This window comes from Globicephala melas, chromosome 18 (assembly GCF_963455315.2).
Source record: "Globicephala melas chromosome 18, mGloMel1.2, whole genome shotgun sequence".
NCBI classification, from domain to species: domain Eukaryota; kingdom Metazoa; phylum Chordata; class Mammalia; order Artiodactyla; family Delphinidae; genus Globicephala; species Globicephala melas.
This window is the reverse complement of record NC_083331.1, coordinates 1,158,899-1,175,863: the sequence shown is the minus strand read 5'-3', so window position 1 is coordinate 1,175,863 and position 16,965 is coordinate 1,158,899. Positions and strand designations below refer to the sequence as shown.

At 49.4% G+C, this 16,965-nt stretch overlaps 2 protein-coding genes across 2 annotated transcripts in view; one reads left to right on the top strand and one right to left on the bottom strand.

The window, feature by feature from the left end:
* Positions 1–4,161: 4,161 nt before the first annotated feature.
* On the bottom strand, positions 4,162–10,769 carry LOC138842418 (basic proline-rich protein-like). The gene is made up of 2 exons (XM_070044112.1): positions 10,706–10,769; positions 4,162–4,925 (listed from the first exon to the last, which is right to left on the bottom strand). The coding sequence occupies exons 1-2, from the start codon at positions 10,767–10,769 to the stop codon at positions 4,162–4,164; spliced, it is 828 nt and encodes a 275-aa protein (XP_069900213.1).
* LATS2 (large tumor suppressor kinase 2) overlaps positions 4,694–16,965 on the top strand; it is a 41,933-nt gene continuing 29,661 nt past the window's right edge. The window contains exons 1-2 of the mRNA XM_030882704.3: positions 4,694–4,823; positions 14,540–15,086. Coding sequence (XP_030738564.1) covers positions 14,748–15,086 — 339 coding nt within the window. The 5' untranslated portion in view covers positions 4,694–4,823; positions 14,540–14,747. The remainder of the gene's footprint in view (positions 4,824–14,539; positions 15,087–16,965) is intronic.

The following is a 16,965-nucleotide window of genomic DNA, read 5'->3' as shown; positions in this document are numbered from 1 at the left end:
ACAGTGTTTCTTTGAAGTCTTCTGGGAACATGTCTTAACTTATTGAGCAATTCTGACTTATGCAATCACATACTTCATTATTCATCTGAGAAGCAGAGTGGCTATTCGGAGAATGAAGCTGGGTTCTGTGTTGGAAAGGGCTGGAAAAGTAGGTCTGCAGAGACTGGCAAGGTGGCCACCCTGTAGGGCCTGCTGTGACCCTGGGCCTTTCCCTAAATATGCCCTAGAGGTTTTTACCAAATTTTCCAGGAAGCTCTGTTTTCCAAAATGGCTCAAAGCAATTAGAAATAAATTAAAATCAGAGAACGTTTACTCTCTCATGATTTTAAGATTGGAAAACACATGTAAGAATTGAAATTTAGGGAATTCCCTGGCAGTCAAGTGGTTAGGACTCCGCAATTCCACTGCAGGGGACATGGGTTCCATCCCTGGCGGGGGAACTAAGATGTTGGAGGCCACGTGGCGTGGCCAAAAAAGAAAAAGAAAAAAAGGAAAAATGGTTAAGATGGTAAATTTTACATCAGTATTGTTTAGCACAATTGAAAAAATAAAATAATTTTAAAAAGAAACCTAGTGGTAGAACTATTACGTACAGGCTTTTGAAAAAAATATAAGGTATGAAATATTTCCGGTTATTCATCTACTATCTATTAATTGACTACTCTCTTAAAAACAATAATAATCCACTTTTCCATAAGTGTGACTTCCAGTAATATAAACCCTTTGGGAAATGTCCAGAAACTGAGGACAAGAGATGTTTTAATACTTGAAATAGCATCACAAGGCCCTAGCTCTCCTCTGCATAGGAAAGGCTTTTAGGAATAAGGTTCTGGTAGCTCTTAGTTTACGTACAGTTTTGAGAAGCGAAGTCATCTTTCATAGCCAACAGCAGACTAAAAGCAGAAAATCAGTGGGAATTCCCTGGCAGTCTAGTGGTTAGGACTCCATGCTTACACTACAGGGGGCACAGGTTCGATCCTTGGTTGAAGAACTGAGACCCCGTAAGCTGTGTGGCAGAAAATTACCTAACAGAGGAAAACAACAAAAAATCCCGCAAAAGAACAAACAAGGTGGGGAGGGAAGTAGGGTGTTAGGTGTTTAATGTGGACAGAATGTCAGTTTGGGAAGATGAAAAAGCTTTGGAGATGGATGGTGGCGATGGCTGCACACAATGGGAAGGTACTTAATGCCCCTAAGCTGTACAGTTAAAATGTGATAAAATGGTAAATTTTATATTATGTATATTTTATTACAATAAAAAGACAGTAAAAAAAAGAAAGAAAAAAGAGTTCGTCATCAAAGCATATCCCCCAACTCATAAACTTGGTACTGCCAAGTCTTTCTAGACGTTCCTACGAGTTTGCAGAACCAAAACCTCCAAAGAACAGTGTACCAGGAGATCTCCCTGGCTGACCCAGAGTGCTTGGTCCTGAGAAAAATGTGATCTTTAAAATTTTGATATTTCAGGGCTTCCCTGGTGGCGCAGTGGTTGGGAGTCCGCCTGCCGATGCACGGGACGCGGGTTCGTGCCCCGGTCCGGGAGGATCCCACATGCCGCGGAGCAGCTGGGCCCGTGAGGATGGCCGCTGAGCCTGCGCGTCCGGAGCCTGTGCTCCACCACGGGAGAGGCCGCAGCAGTGAGAGGCCCGCGTACCGCATAAAACAAAAAGACAAACAAAAAAATTTTGATATTTCAGACATTAAAACAGCCTTTAAAAGTTCATTCAATACATTCAGATCAGCAGTTAAGTTCTCTATATGTAGTTTTGGGGGGAGAAAATGGTCCTTGTTCTTGAGGAATTTATAATCTAATTAAGGAGACAGACCACATGGGTATAAAAAAAAATTAAATCAGTGTAGCACACCTTCTTTCTAGTTTTCCAGGCCTTTCACAATCTAACCCTACTCTACTTTTTCACTACTCCCCATAGAGAACATTCTTTGTAGTTAGCGGATTTGCTGTGTGTCCTCCACGGATTATTAACAAGGAGGCCTTTTCTTTCCAAAAAGACAAAAATTGTGTCTAGAGACCAGAGCCTGCTTTCCAGGCACTAAGGTATAAAGAGGCTGAGTCATAATCAGGTTTCTTGCATTCACAGGTGGGGGAGGGGTGGGGGAGGGGAAGCAGGTAGGTAGTCTCAGGGCGCATTGCACAGCAGCCTCAGGGAGAACCCGTAAAACATCCTGGCCCCGCATCTGCAGGTGAGGTGATGCTGGTTCCTGCCAGCCCTCAGCCTCTGCCCTGTCTGCTGCGGGAGGCCCTGGGCCCCCCTTCCTCACTCCACAAAGACCATTCCTCTCCCCTCAAAGTAAAAGGGAGCTGATTTGGTTTCAGTTTCCTTATTATTAAGTACATTGTGATCATGACTGTTTGAGATTACCTGAAGACAGCCTTATAATTCAGTGCTTCCAAGCTCTGGCGTCAGATCTACCAAGGTTGGAATCCCAGCTCTTTGGTCTCTGGCGAGTTAGTTGGGCTCAGTGTATTTTAGGGTCTTCTATAAAATGGGGTTAATAACATGGTTGACTAGAGGATTAAATGAGATAATACACAAGTTTAGGGCAACACCTGGTATACACACATAGTAGACGTATGTTAATCAATTAATTTATTCATGGAGAGGTTGCCACTGCCCCAGGCTTTGTGCTCAGTGGGACTTGTGCTGTCTCTCTTTTCTCCTCTTGGCAACTGGATGCATTATGTGGATGAACTTATGTAGCTGATTATTTAAACAGTTTTTAACTATCCTCTTTAGAAGTATCAGGAATTATAAGACAGAAATCACCCAGAATCACTATATCCAGAGAATACCACTTTTAATATTTGGCTGCATACTTTACTGGACATATATACATATTTTTGTTTGTTTAATATACGTTATATTTTATATAATATATATCATTTATATTTTATGTGTATAGCTTAAATATATATACATGTACTTATATTGTTTCACCAAGTTAGATCCTGTACCCTATTTTGTCACTATATTTCTTTTTTTTTTTTAATTTTATTTATTTATTTAAGTTGTGGCTGCATTGGGTCTTCGTTGCGGTGCGCGGGCTTATTGCGGTGGCTTCTCGTTGCAGAGCACGGGCTCTAGGCGCACAGGCTTCAGTAGTTGTGGCTCGTGGGCTCAGTAGTTGTGGCTCACGGGCTCTAGAGTGCAGGCTCAGTAGTTGTGGCGCACGGGGCTTAGTTGCTCCACAGCACGTGGGATCTTCCCGGACCAGGGCTCGAACCCATGTCCCCTGCACTGGCAGGCAGATTCTTAACCAGTGTGCCACCGGGGAAGTCCTATCGCTGTGTTTCTTGAACGCATCAACAAGAGTGTAAGCTCCACCAATGGGTAAATCGTGTAGTTTTGCTCACTGCAGTACCAATGGTGTTTGGTTTAATCCATGGTTCATGGTAGGTCCTCAAAAAAATTTAAAAAACAAAAAACCCAAAGGAATGATTGACTGCATGTCAATAAACACAATGTTCTCCTATATGGTGTATCAGTTTCCTCAAGTAAGCCTCTATTTGGAAAATTACCCGTTTCCAATTTGTTTCATATATATATATATATATATGTAAAAATGTTTAAGATATTTTTTAAAAGGCACAAAGAATAACACACTACACATTATTGGATCTAATCACTCAGAATCAACAAATTTTAAGATTTGGACAATTTGTTTCAAATAAAGAAAGCAAGCACTGGAGAGAAAGTCGTTGTCCTTACTTTTCTCTCGAGTCTAATTTCTGCACTCCTTTCTACACCGGCCACAGCTGTAATGAGTCTGGTGTGTACATTTTCAGTCCGTGACTCTACTCGTATAAAGAACGTGATTAGCACAGGTTCTGTGGGATTTTATTTCTCAACATGGTATCATAGTGTAAATATAATTTTGCCACTCCCTTTTCTCCACTCTACAGTGATTTTTGAAGTCTATCTACATATCCTTTGAAAAGTACAGCTAGTTCATTCACTTAGCTATTTTACATATTTTATTTTCCCACAGTTCCCTACTGCTGGACTTTTAGGTTCTTCCTGATTTTTCACGATTGCAAACAATTCTATAATGGTCATTGTAATCCCAAAATTTGATTAGGTGTCTCGCACATAAATTGTAAAGTCCATTAAATTCCTTTTATTTACGATATATTTCTTTCAGTTAACTATGTTTCTGTCGTTGAAGACACAGCAAGGGCAGGACCTTTACCTGCATACAAAGGGAGGAGGGGGCCAGCCCCGGGGTGGGGGTGGGGGCGGGGGGGAGGGAGGCCTGTCCGGGTGCGAGCGCCCGGGGCGCAGGTGAGGGCGGAGGCGGCGCCGCGCCGGGCCGCGCGTCCAGGTGAGCCTCGCGGGGGGCGGGGCGCAGGTGAGCCGGATCCCGGCGCTCAGCGGTGGCCGGGCCATCGGCGCGCGGGGACCCCGGGCTGTCCCCTGGCAGACAGTCCGGAGCCCGTCCGCGCGGGAGGACGCGGGACGGCAGCGCCGCGGGGGTGGGGGACGGCAGCTGAGGCCGCGGACCCCGCACGGACGGGCGGACGGACGACCGCCGGGCCCCGCGCCCCCTGGGCGGCCGGCGGGCGCGGGCGGGGGCGGCGCTGACGCGGCGGTCACGTGACGCCCCAGGAATGCCAACAATGTAGCGAATGTCCCGCTCGGGCTGCGCGCTGGGCCGCGGCGCGAGCGCCGGAAGATGGGGCCGCCCGCCCGCCCGTCCGCCCGGCGCCCCGCGTCCCCGCCCGCCGGCCGCCCCCGGGCTCGGCGTCCCCCGCGAGGCCCCGGAGCCGCGGGCCAGGCGGCCGCGGACGGCGTAGACGGCGCAAGGTGAGCGGGGCGGCGGGGTGCGGATCGGGACTCGGGACTCAGCAGCGGGCGGGGCCGCGCGCTCGGGCGGAGGGGGGTCCGCGCCGTCGGGCCACCTCGGCCCTAGGCCCCTCGCGGGCAGGTCGTCCCCGGACGGAGGCCGCGCCGCCCCTCCCCCTCGCGGGCCGCCCCTCCCCCCGGGCCGCGCCCCCGGGTCTTCCCCTCCCCCACCTTACCCCACCCCCACCCCGACCCCCGTCTGGAGTCCTGCCTCCCGCGGCGCCCCCCTGCGCTCGGCGCCCGCCGGGCTCCGGACGCGGGTTCCGACCCGGTTTGCGGCGCCTGGCGACCCGGCGGAGGCAGGTGGGGCCGGGGAGACACACGTGCCCCGCCCGCAGGCCTCGGTGGGACCCGGACCGTGCGCGCTGTGTGCGGGGTTCGTCGTGTGGACCGATTACACGTACGTGGGGGGCAGGGAAGGGGGTCTCCCTGGGCAGGAGTCCAGACTTCAGAACTCACTAGCCCGGGACTGTGTGAGACCCAGCGCTTGGCAGGTAGAAATGCAGTGGCCAAACAGCTCTCTTCCCAAAGTGTTCAGCAAATACGTGCAATTGTAGAGGAAGGTTTGCCCCCATTTTACTAAGAAACATGAATGGAAAGTCACAAAATGTGTGATGTTCGCACAGGTGTTCAGTTTGAATTTTAACCTAGGGGTTGACAGGCCTTCCCTTGGTAATGGAGAAGGTAACTCCTGGCCCATTATTGGGGAAATTGTGCTCAGGAGCGCTTGATTCATAGTTTTAGTTGAATCTCAACTCCAATCCCTGCTTGATGGATCGTCATTTCTGAGCGCTCAATCAAGAGACTAAGCTACTTTGTATCTTTTAAAAGTTTTTTCTTTAGCAAATGTATTAATAAGAGAGTAACAGAAAAATCTTCAAAATAAGAATGCATAGACTGTTTAAGAAAGTTTGTTTTAAATTATAATTAACAAGACACTGTGTTATTCAGCCTGTCATAAAATTTGGTCTCATTATCCAGGTATATAGAGCGCTGTTTAAAGAATATGCCAGCATTCCTTTGAAATTAAAATTGCTGAACATTTAATGAATCTCAAAATGTCAAGCAGTTTAAAATGATATCTGGGCAGAAGCTGTCATGAAACATTATTAAGGTGAATTATGAGAATCTCGGAATTTTTGAACCGGAAAAGATTCTTCTAGCTTCTTCATCTAATTTGAAATCGTTTTGACTTAGGTGTAATTGGGAGCTGTACGTATTTCTTTCTTTCCTTAGCGAATCGCAGGGTTGGGGGAGGGACTTTCCTTTGGTGGGAGGGGAATGTTTTTACAATAAGATGCCTTGTTATTTTAAATGATGTTTTGTAAGTAGCCAGCCCCGGGCTCCTAAATCCCACTGCTTGTGTGGGTTGGGCGTGAGGAGGGGTGTTGAAGCTGATAGATTCGCTGTAAACACCCAGGAAACATTTGGGGGAACTTTGCGGGGGTGTTCTGATTTGTATTGGAAAAACCAGACTAACACAGGTTTCGAAAAGCTGCTTTTATGTTTTATTTCATGGTTATAATAATGTGAAACTTCTAAATAATGTTCCTTACTGACTTTTAAAAAATAAAAGGTTTGAAGAAGTACAGAGGATAAATTCACTGCATTTACTTTGTTTTGACTGTAAATCTGCTCTAAAAAGGAGCAAAATATTCTGATCAACAGAACGAAGAGCTTGGGCTTGAACATTTCTAGAACATTTCCGACTTCCAGCATGAAAAATTCCCTGAATCTCCTTCCTTTTTAAAAAAAAAAAAGCCTATTGCTCAGTAATTCCTATGGACAGAACTGGGTGTCCCGAGTCCAGGGGTCACCATCCCCATTGTGTGCTGGTGGCTGACGCTCTGTGTGGGGCGGGGAGTGGGCTTTATTTCAGAGAGCACCTGTGACAGCTCCCAGAGCCTGGAGGTAGCCCTGTTTGGCCACTCAGGTCACTAAGTGTTAGAGTTAGTACTTTTGAGTCTAATGCTGTTTGATTAACAGTTTCATTTTGAAAGTATGATTAGAACAAGGTAATGCTGGAAATAAGGATAAGGTGCTAAAATTAGGGTGGAAACTGGACGTTGTTTAATGTTTGCCGTTCACTCTACGAAAGCTTTATTTCGCTTGCCACTCGACCACGTCAACCTAATAGTGACAAGTGGTTGTTTAAGTTAATTAAATACTTTTTGTTCATATGCCAATATTTGACATTCACAGGAATTTTCTGGAGGACAAGGGAAACTCATATTGTGTCGCAGTGGTTTGTGTTTACCGTTAACTGTTCCGATACTGCGGCATAGAGCAGATCCTGTAGTCTCTAGATTTGTTAGCACGGTGAGAATCTTTTCGAGGATGTAAGCTGGCTTTTGAATGGAGTGGGCTTCTCTTTGGAGTACTGACGGCCCTTCTCCAGGCCGTGGTCTTCAGCAGGAGTGCTAGGGACCAGCTCGTTCCTTACGAATTAATTAACTCCATCCTGTCTCACGAGTGTCACTCCTGTGTTTTCATTAAATGTACCCAGATGCACCTGCCTCGCTCCCCGACGTTATCTGCCTGTTCATCTTTTCTATGTTTGAGCCTTTTCGCAGGAAGTTCCGGACTCCAAGAATAGCTTCACACTTCCTCCATCAAATCATAGCCCTTGCGCCTTTCCAACTTTGGTGAAGTGATCCTTTCTCTGGGAGGTTTTCTCCAAATAGGCCTGTGCACTGGGATTCCTTGGATGGTCATGTATCACCTCTGTCCACAGCAGTGACTCTCCAGTGGCATGGGTGGTCCAACCCCTGGCCGCGGAGTTTCCGAAACTTGAAGGGGAGAGGGTTTCAGAGGAGGTGAGGCTTCTCAAAGAGTGAAAGCCCCTGCCGGGGTGTGGAATGGAATATAAGGAGACCCATCCTGTTGGGTTGCTTGCTGTTATGATTGCTACAGAGAACAGGTGACAGATTTATCTACAGCCTGGTCATTCCACGTGGTCATCTTGAGTACAAACTTCTATAGCTCCGGGCTTCCCTGGTGGCGCAGTGGTTGAGAGTCCGCCTGCTGATGCAGGGGACGCGGGTTCGTGTCCCAGTCCGGGAAGATTCCCACATGCCGCGGAGCGGCTGGGCCCGTGAGCCATGGCCGCTGAGCCTGCGCGTCCGGAGCCTGTGCTCCGCAACGGGAGAGGCCACAACAGTGAGAGGCCCGCGTACCGCAAAAAAAAAAAAAAAAACCCTCTATGGCTCCATTTTCTAATGCTGTTATTCATAATGTGTGTCTCTAAGTGTATGTATGTGTATATCTATATACACACACGCACACACACATATATATATATATGTATCATACAGATATCATGTACAAAGCAAACAGGGCATGTGGTAGTTTGTTTTCCCTGGATCATAAACTTATTTGGGGGTGAGGCCCAGTTCTACCTGAGTGAACCCATATAATGTCCGGTGCAGCCTTTGGCCCGAGTGGGAGACCTCTGTACCCGCTGAAGCCTTGTGACTGTGCTCTTGGTTGGAGAGACGTCCTCAGGGACCCTCCTGGCGCGGGGTATCCCCTGTGAGGGCTTCCTGGCTGGGGCAGCCCAGGGAGGTCCTGCCGCACGGCGGTGCACGGTTCTGACATTCGGCGTCCGGCTGCAGGCCTGGCCCGGCTGCCTGGTTTATCTCAGCTTTGCCAGTTAGTTAGAGTAAGGATATGATTTAAGTAATAACTGGAATTTTAGGTCCGAGAAATACTGTTTTAAAAGTGCCAGCATGTGTCTGTAGTGCGGGCCCTGCGGCCCGTGGGTTTGGTCGGTTCCTCCGTCGGTTGGGGCTGCATGTCTGTTTGGCAGCCAGTGTGGGTTGTGAAGTACTGGGAGAAATTAGAATAAAAAGTCTTGAACGTCTGATAGCGTTTTCCAGGATTGGTTTAAGAACCAGAACTGGGTTTGGTAGGGCCAAATTAAGGGATGATTAAAGTATTGCTCTCATATTAAGTTTTTACAGGAGCCACCTATACTAGGAATAGGATTTAGTAGTTGTCACAGCTCCAGATTTGAAAATGACTTGTTTCTGTCTTGTGAGCTGTATTGCAGTTTTTTGGGGGTTTTTTGTTTTTTTAAGAAGCATGAGAGAAATAACACTTCATTGTTAGGAGATAATACAGGGGCTTTCTTTGCACATCGAGAGTATTGCAGTTTTAAAATTCCAGTGTCTTGTAGTTTCTTTTACTGTTTTATTTATTTATTTATTGGCTGCATTGGGTCTTGGTTGCTGTGCGCGGGCTTCCTCTAGTTGCGGCGAGTGGGGGCTACTCTTCGTTGCGGTGCGCGGGCTTCTCACTGCGGTGGCTTCTCTTGTTGCAGAGCACGGGCTCTAGGCGTGCGGGCTTCAGTAATCGTGGCTCGTGGGCTCTAGAGCGCAGGCTCAGTAGTTGTGGCACATGGGCTTAGTTGCTCCGCGGCATGTGGTATCTTCCTGGACCGGGGCTCGAACCCGTGTCCCCTGCATTGGCAAGTGGATTCTTAACCACTGTTCCACCAGGGAAGCCCTGTAGTTTCTTTTGAAGTATATTTAAATCAGTTGATGATACCTAAGAAATTTCTAAACTTAGATTACTTTGCTTGCTACCCCCGTTTGTTTTCTTTTTTCTTTTTTTTTCTTTTTGGCTGCACCGTGGCCTATAGGATCTTAGTTCCCCAACCAGGGATCGAACCCGAGCCCCAGTAGTGAAAGCACAGAGTTCTAACCACTGGAGCACCAGGGAATTCCACTACCCCGATTTTTTAAAGACCCATCCATGAGGCTTTAGGGTCGTATTTGTAAAATTCTTGATGAGAGAGCTTAGTAAAATGATACAGTAGTGCGTCAGAGTAGCTCATTCCCAGCTGCAGTCTTAGTTTGACTGATGAGTATTCTCGTGAAAAATGCTTTCGGAAGTTCATAATTTCACCATGAAATCAACTGTCGTCAAACTAAAGTCTAAAATACAAGGTCTCAAGCTGAGGAAATACTTTCATTCTTTGTGTAACTGAAGGAAAGTTTCATCCTTACCAAATTATTCAGGCAGGACCAGTTTGCCTGTAGGTGTCCTACATGCTCACCTAGGAAGCCAGGTATGCCCAGGAGACCATGGTGGGAAGGCGATGAGAAGGGGGGGGTGTCTTCCCCCCACCGCCCCCGCATGAAGGAGCTTTCCCAGGCACGGCTTTAGGAGGTATCACTGAATAACTCTTCCAGTTTTCCTGTATGTTTGAAACTTTTCACAATGAAATGTTGAGGGGAAAGGAACCAGGACGTCTGATCCAGATTCTGTTTGTGGGCACCTCCACCTGGTATTTCTTAGCTCGGGTAGAAATACAGATGTCGACACAGAAATGTCTGGTCTCTCCCGTGCTGCTTGGCTTTAGAATTGGAATGTTTGTGGGACACACGGGCACTTAAACCCCCAGTATTTGCAGGCGCATGGCTCTGGGAAGCCCCTCCCCGTTGTGTGTATCAGTGTCCTGGTGGAGTGCGGAGGGGCAGGAGGTTCAGACCTCCTGCGAGGAGAGTTTGTCCACTGCCAGCACGCAGTCCTGAGGTCCGGCCTTTCCTTGTGGAGCTGTGTTTAGTGAGGGAACACGACCAAACACTAGCTAGCTGGATGTGAACAGTTAGATGACTTTGCATAATGCTCGTCATTGTAACCATTCCTTAGGGTACAGTTCAGCGGCATAGAATACATGAACATTGTCACTGCAGTCAGCACCACAGTCTGTATTACAGACTTCTTCATCGTCCCGGACAGAAACTCTGTACCCATTAAACAGTAACTCCCCCTCCCCGAGCCCCCGTGACTCCAGTCTTCGTGTCTCTCTGGATCTGCCCCGTAGGAGCGGATCCCACGCTGTTCGTCCTTCGGTGTCTGGCTCAGGTCGCGCAGCGCAGCGTCCTCAGGGTTCATCCACATTGTAGCAGGTGGCAGAGCTTCGTTTCTTTTCTGGCTGAGTAACATACCGTAGTCGTGCAGCCTTTTATAGGAGTTTTGTGTAAGTGGCAGGAACACTGTGTCTGAAACCTCAGAGAAAGGGCACTGTGTTTTCCGAGGGCCGTCCCCGTCCACAGCCCGTGCTGCGTGTTCTCCCGAGGGCGCCGTGGGGCAGGTTTTACCCGCAGTCCAGGATCGTGGGGACAGACTCAGACGCTTCCGGGCAGCGGGCAGGGGAGCCCCTGCCCTCGTGGCGCTTACAGTTCAGGTGATTGAGGAGGAAAGTGGGCACACTTGACAGTGCTCTGCGGGGCTGTGGGTGGCCTGCAGGGTCTCCGGGGCTGGGTGGGTGGGAGACCCTCTGCCGTGGGTCACAGCTTTCAGTGCTTCTCCCTTTTAGAGTAACTCCCAGGGAATTTACTCAGAACCCTCCTGGCGGCCCCACACCCTTCTCTGCTGCCGTGGCCAGGCAGGGAGGCCGGCCCTGCGTCCTGGCTTTGACCTTCTTACAGCCCTTTTTCCTTCTCCATGGACCATCTCCAGGGGCCGAGTGGAGAGCAGCTTTCCCTATCCTGCCTGTGTCGCCTGGCAGCGGCCTGAGGCCCATCACAGCCTGCTGCCGCTCTGAGGACTGCCGCTCACCCGCCTAACTGTCCCTGTCCCCCAGGGGTGTCGCTGCTTCTCATCTAGGCCCCTGTCGTCCACCTGGAGTGTCCCAGCTTTGTCCCTCCCAGCCCTCTGTCCAGTTGGCTTCCTGACTCAACCCTCTAAAGGGCGCTTGGCTGTGTCACTTCTTAGCTCGGCCGCAGACGGTAGCTCCCTGTGGAGTCCAGACGTGGCCGTGACCTGGAAGGTCCTCCCCATCAAGCCCCTGGGCGCCTCCCAAGCATCACCCCTCCAGACTCCAGGAAAGGCCTCTCCGCGGCCCTCAAGCTGGTGGAGGAGCCTGTGGACGGCGCATTCCTCTGCTCCTTTGCTTATGCTGTTCCCTGGGCTGGAATTCCAGTCTTCCCTGCACAGAGGTTTAGTTCTCTCTACTGCGGAGATTTTTCTGACTTTCTCCTGTATTCTCCCATTTGCCAGATGATTCTTTTTCTCCTCTTGGGCATCTCTTTCTTCGGAGCAGTTTATCTGCCTCCCTCACCCGCTCCTCTCTGCAGTGTGACCGTTTGCAGGGGGGATGGGTTGGGGAGGGGTACCGGAAGGACCCTCCCTGCGTGTTGTCAGGCCCCTCCTTCACATCGGTTATTTATTGCGAGGACAGTATGATTTATGACTTCTGTATTTCCATTTTCAAAGGAAGGGAAGAGAGCTAAAGATTGGAAACAGTAGTTTGTGTGAAGGTCGTAGGAAAAGGTACAACTCCTGTCTGTTCTCAGACTCCAGACGTGCTCAGCAGCTCCTTGAGAATCTGTTCATTTTTGTTGGAATGTGAACTTGCGGTTTTAGACAGTTAGGTGTTTCAGAACAGATGCTTAGACCACGAGGTCACTGAGAATGAGTGTGGGTGCAGTGTGCCCCATATTACACCAGTGCAGCAGGGCTCTGGGCTCGGGTCCACTGCACGGGAGCCTCAGCTGTGTCTCAGCCAGTAGGTCACTATCGCGTACTCAAGGGCGTTTCAGCGACTTTAACGTATTAGATGTTGTGTTTAAAAATATGAATTTCAGGGCTTCCCTGGTGGCGCAGTGGTTGAGAGTCCACCTGCCGATGCAGGGGACACGGGTTCGTTCCCCGGTCCGGGAAGATCCCACATACCGCGGAGCGGCTGGGCCCGTGAGCCATGGCCGCTGAGCCAGCCCGTCTGGAGCCTGTGCTCCGCAACGGGAGAGGCCCGCGTACCGGAAAAAAAAAAAAAATTGAATTTCATGTTGAAAATTTTATGTAGCCTGCTTTTCTTACTTTCTAAATAGAATCTTCTTGTAGTTACAGTGAGAAAAGGGACAGGTAAAACCTTCTGAGACCTTCCATCTTCCCATCTCTAAGAAAGGAATAGTAATTTTAGGTCATTTTTTCAGGTTTACTGTTGTATATGGTAATGTAATAGATCTATGTAAGTTAATTCACATGAAATGCTTAGAACAGAGCCTGGCACTTAGTAAATACTGGATAAACATTAGCTATCTCCCCACCACAGTGGGGGAAAAGGGGTGAAAAAGGCCGTGAAGCACGGTTCCATTTTACAGTTAGTTTCTAAGCTCCTCACTGAAAGAAGTCCAGACCCCTGTGCCCCTCCTTCTAAAGGGTGCTCCAAGAAGGGATCAGTTTTCCTTTGTTCATTAAAACTCAAAGTGATTTTACTTCACTATCTGCTCCCTGGGTTCTGTGGTCACGGCCACGTGGGCTGCCTCCAGGGCAGGACAGCTCAGGACGGACACAGCAGTGACCACGGGACGCTGAGCCTCACTCTGTGCTCACCCGCTGCTGCCACCTGTTGGACGGAGGGGAGGGAGGTGACCTCACCTGTCCCAGGCTACGCAGCCCTGAGCCCCTGAGCCAGGTGCTGCCCGGCAGCTGGCAGCTAAGGGCAGCGTCAGGGCGGGGCTCGCCTTCTGGCTGCCGGCATGACAGCACTCAGTGCGTTAGCCGGGAGCAGGTGGAATCATCGTGGGGAAGTGCCCTTGTGACAGCGAGCTCTGCACAGAGAGTCTGCTTCCATGCTGAGGTGGGTGCCGCACACAGACGACTTGCATCTGCACAGCCCTTGTTACTGTCGTCACCGTGTGACCACCCACATGCTGTTACCAGACCCCTCCATGCAAGTGTCAGTTTCCACAAGCGAGACATTCTCATTTTATTTTTATTATTTATTGATTTATTTTTGGCTGCGTTGGGTCCTCGTTGCTGTGCGCGGGCTTTCTCTAGCTGCGGCGAGTGGGCCTGCTCTTCGTTGAGGTGCGCGGGCTTCTCATTGCAGTGGCTTCTCTTGTTGCGGAGCAAGGGCTCTAGGCGTGTGGGCTCAGTAGTTGTGGCTCGTGGGCTCAGTAGTTGTGGCACACAGGCTCTAGAGGGCAGGCTCAGTAGTTGTGGTGCATGGGTTTAGTTGCTCCGCGGCATGTGGGATCTTCCCGGACCAGGGCTCAAACCCGTGTCCCCTGCATTGGCAGGTGGATTCTTAACCACTGCGCCACCAGGGAAGCCCCGAGACATTCTTATCTGGTCAAAATGCCGGTAAGAAGTTGACCACTTTATAAAAAACCCCAGAGGAGTCGTGACCCTCAAAGTCTCATAGCACATTGTGCGAACCTTCAGCGTGGCAGGCTGTGGTTTCTCTCAGGAGGTTTGGGAGGGCTTTATAAGAGAGAGTTCCCAAGGTGTGGAAGGACCGCCGGCTGAGGTGAGTGGGGAGGCTTGTTAGTCATGCTGTGGGGATGCAGGGCGTGGTGTGGACCAGCCGCTGAACCCTCGAGCTGTGGATTTCCAAGTGAAACCATATTATAAAGGAGAACTTTAAATGAGCTGTCGGTCGTTAGTACTGTTGTTCTTGCCCCAAATTGAGTATTTATAAGAAAGTATTGGCTTCTGCAGCGGTATGTCATTGCAGGTTACATGTTACAGGAGACGCCTGGGGTGGCCCTGCCTGTCACGTGCTCGAACCAGAGGTGAACCGTATCTTTATCTTTTCTGAGAGGTGGTATGTTCTTTCTTTATCTTTCCAAGTGGAATATTTTCAGGATCATGGTCCATTTCTGAAAAGTGTCATTAACATCATGTGGGAACCACAAATGAACACCTCTCATTTTCCTTTTCAGGTAGAGATGGTCTTCAAAGTGAAGTCTCTGGAAAATGTTCGGTTCTCTGCAGAAACTACAGAAATGGAAGGAAAGAACATTTTCAAAACAACATTGTTGTGAAAGTGTGTTTACAACTAACTGATACTGTTGACAGTTTTGTTTTCGTTTTAACTAATAAAACACTTTAAGAAGATTGTATTTATGGTCAAAGGAAACTGGACTAACCATGCGGCCGAAGACTTTTCCCGCCACGACCTACTCTGGGAACAGCCGGCAGCGGCTGCAGGAGATCCGCGAGGGGCTGAAGCAGCCGCCCAAGACCCCCGCGCCGGGGCCGCCCGCGGGGCCGGGCAGTGACGCCGCCCTGGACGCCAAGGCCCTGGGGGGCCAGGACGCGGCTAGGCAGCAGCAGGCGAGGACAGCCCCGAAGTTCGGGCCTTACCAGAAAGCCCTGAGAGAGATCAGATACTCCTTGCTGCCCTTTGCTAATGAATCGGGCCCTTCGGCCGCCGCAGAAGTAAACCGACAAATGCTGCAGGAGTTGGTGGACGCGGGCTGTGACCAGGTGGGTGGACGCTCCCGGGAGGCTGCGCATCTGGGGTGCAGAGGAGACCAGCAGAGGTCCCTGGAGAGGGCTTTCTAGGCTACAAACCCGAGGCCCTTTCTGCGTCCCATTGCACTGTTTTCCACCTTCTCTCCAAAACCATCTCGTTAGCTGCTTTCCTTTTCAGGCAAGATCCAGAGATTTCTCAGCTCTCCTGAAGCTGTGTCCCGTGCGCTTTCTGTCCTGTCCCTGTGAGGACGGGAAGGCTTTCCCACGTAGCCCTCTCCTTGGGGTTTATTTGGCTTATCGTGAGCTGTCGTGGGGAAGAGACTGGCTTCCTTGAACTTGTGTTTGGTGTGTGCATTTTTTAACTCAGCTAAGGGGAAGGTTGGTTAACATGAGTCGGCTCTTTGCCTCTGTTTTCTCCTGTTTTAAAAGATAGCATCTATGCTATTAGAGGAGACGTAACTATATTAAGGGAATGAGAAAGACTAGAAAATAAAAAGCTTGAGAAATCATCAGAATGGTGGCAACACAGCCTGACTTCTCACTGCTTAAGAATAAAGGCCAGTTAATGGAGGAGACATCAGTTACACAGAAACACACACGGGGACCGTGCGTACGATCCTGTGCTCTTCACGTGGCTGAGTAAAGCCCGAACTGAGGAGCAGGACCGTATAACATGGAGCTCGTGTCCAACCAGGTAAAAACGTGTCCGTGACATGTAACTAGTAAAAATGCAGCTGTCTTATGAAACGGCTTCTGAAAGCAGGTGCTGTGTCATCACCTGTCGTGTGAAAGTCAGAGCTGCATGAACGTGGAAGTAGACCAGGCACGTCTACCGCCCTGCAAACTGAGTAGGATTTCACGCGCAGAGCGCATCAGGATGGCTTGAGCACTTCTAGTTTCTTAGAAACAGCGTAACTACGTACTCCTGGCCTCACAGTCACGGGAACTGGGAGGAAAGAGAAACAACACCCTCTTTTATTTCCAAAAGCTACCTCAGCCCTCTTACAGTTTCTTACCGGAGAGCTTAGATTTCTCAGATGATCTGTTTGGGAAACTAGTGGCGCTGTTTTGTGGGGCTTCCTTGACCCTTCGGGATGTGCCGGGATTGACCTGGGTAACGAGCTGCTTTCGTGAAGCCCAGGCTGTGAGTGGTGGGTGCAGAGGGTTAACAGTGCGAGCTGACAGCACAGCCACGGCCTTTCTCTCTGTGAAAATATGAAGCTGTCCCCTGACCAGCAGAACTTGATGCTTTTGAAGGTAGGCTGGAGCCATCCTGGGGAAGTAGTGGGTGAGAACTGCAGGTACTCAGCCCAATAACAAAGCTGAAAGCCTTGTGTAAATCCTTGCAAACAAGAGGTCATCAGAGCCGCTGTTCTCGCAGTTTTGATAAAAACAAACAAATCGGGTAAACATCCAGAATCCAGGTGGGATCTCCTTGTGGTAAAATCCATTCGTGATGACTACAGTGCACGAAATAACGAAGCTGGTGCCGTTTATGGTAAAACACGAATATGGTAAAATTAAGGGTCGGGACACCCATAAGTTCCCATCAGCATTTAATTTATGTTAATTGCTGGCAGAAAGGACTCTTTACCCTTTTGATGCTCCTGAAATAATCCGTCAGATTGGTGCATAGTGTTACTTTGTGGCTTAAGACAACTCTGCCTTCGGTCTGACCCTCCAACTCAGACTTTTTCTGGCCTGGTTAGAGGGTACGTTTGCTTTCAGAGAATTCTGGTTGGAAAGTCATTATATGAACCCAAATAATGTGAGGAAAAGCTCAGCAGTACCTCTGGAGTTGTGTGTCTTGGATAAAGCAGGTGATTAGAATTCCCGTGTAGCAGGTACAGAGAATCCCTGTCTGTGCAGCTTTTCCCCTTGCCTCCTGTTG

Excerpts from the sequence above, each read along its gene's own strand:
- LOC138842418 (XM_070044112.1), bottom strand. The coding sequence starts at position 10,769 with ATGTGGATGAACCCTGAGGACGCTGCGCTGCGCGACCTGAGCCAGACA. Across the intron at positions 4,926-10,705 it reads GACACCGAAGGACGAACAGC|GGCCGAGGTGGCCCGACGGC; the intron begins GTGGGATCCGCT and ends CGAGGGGCCTAG.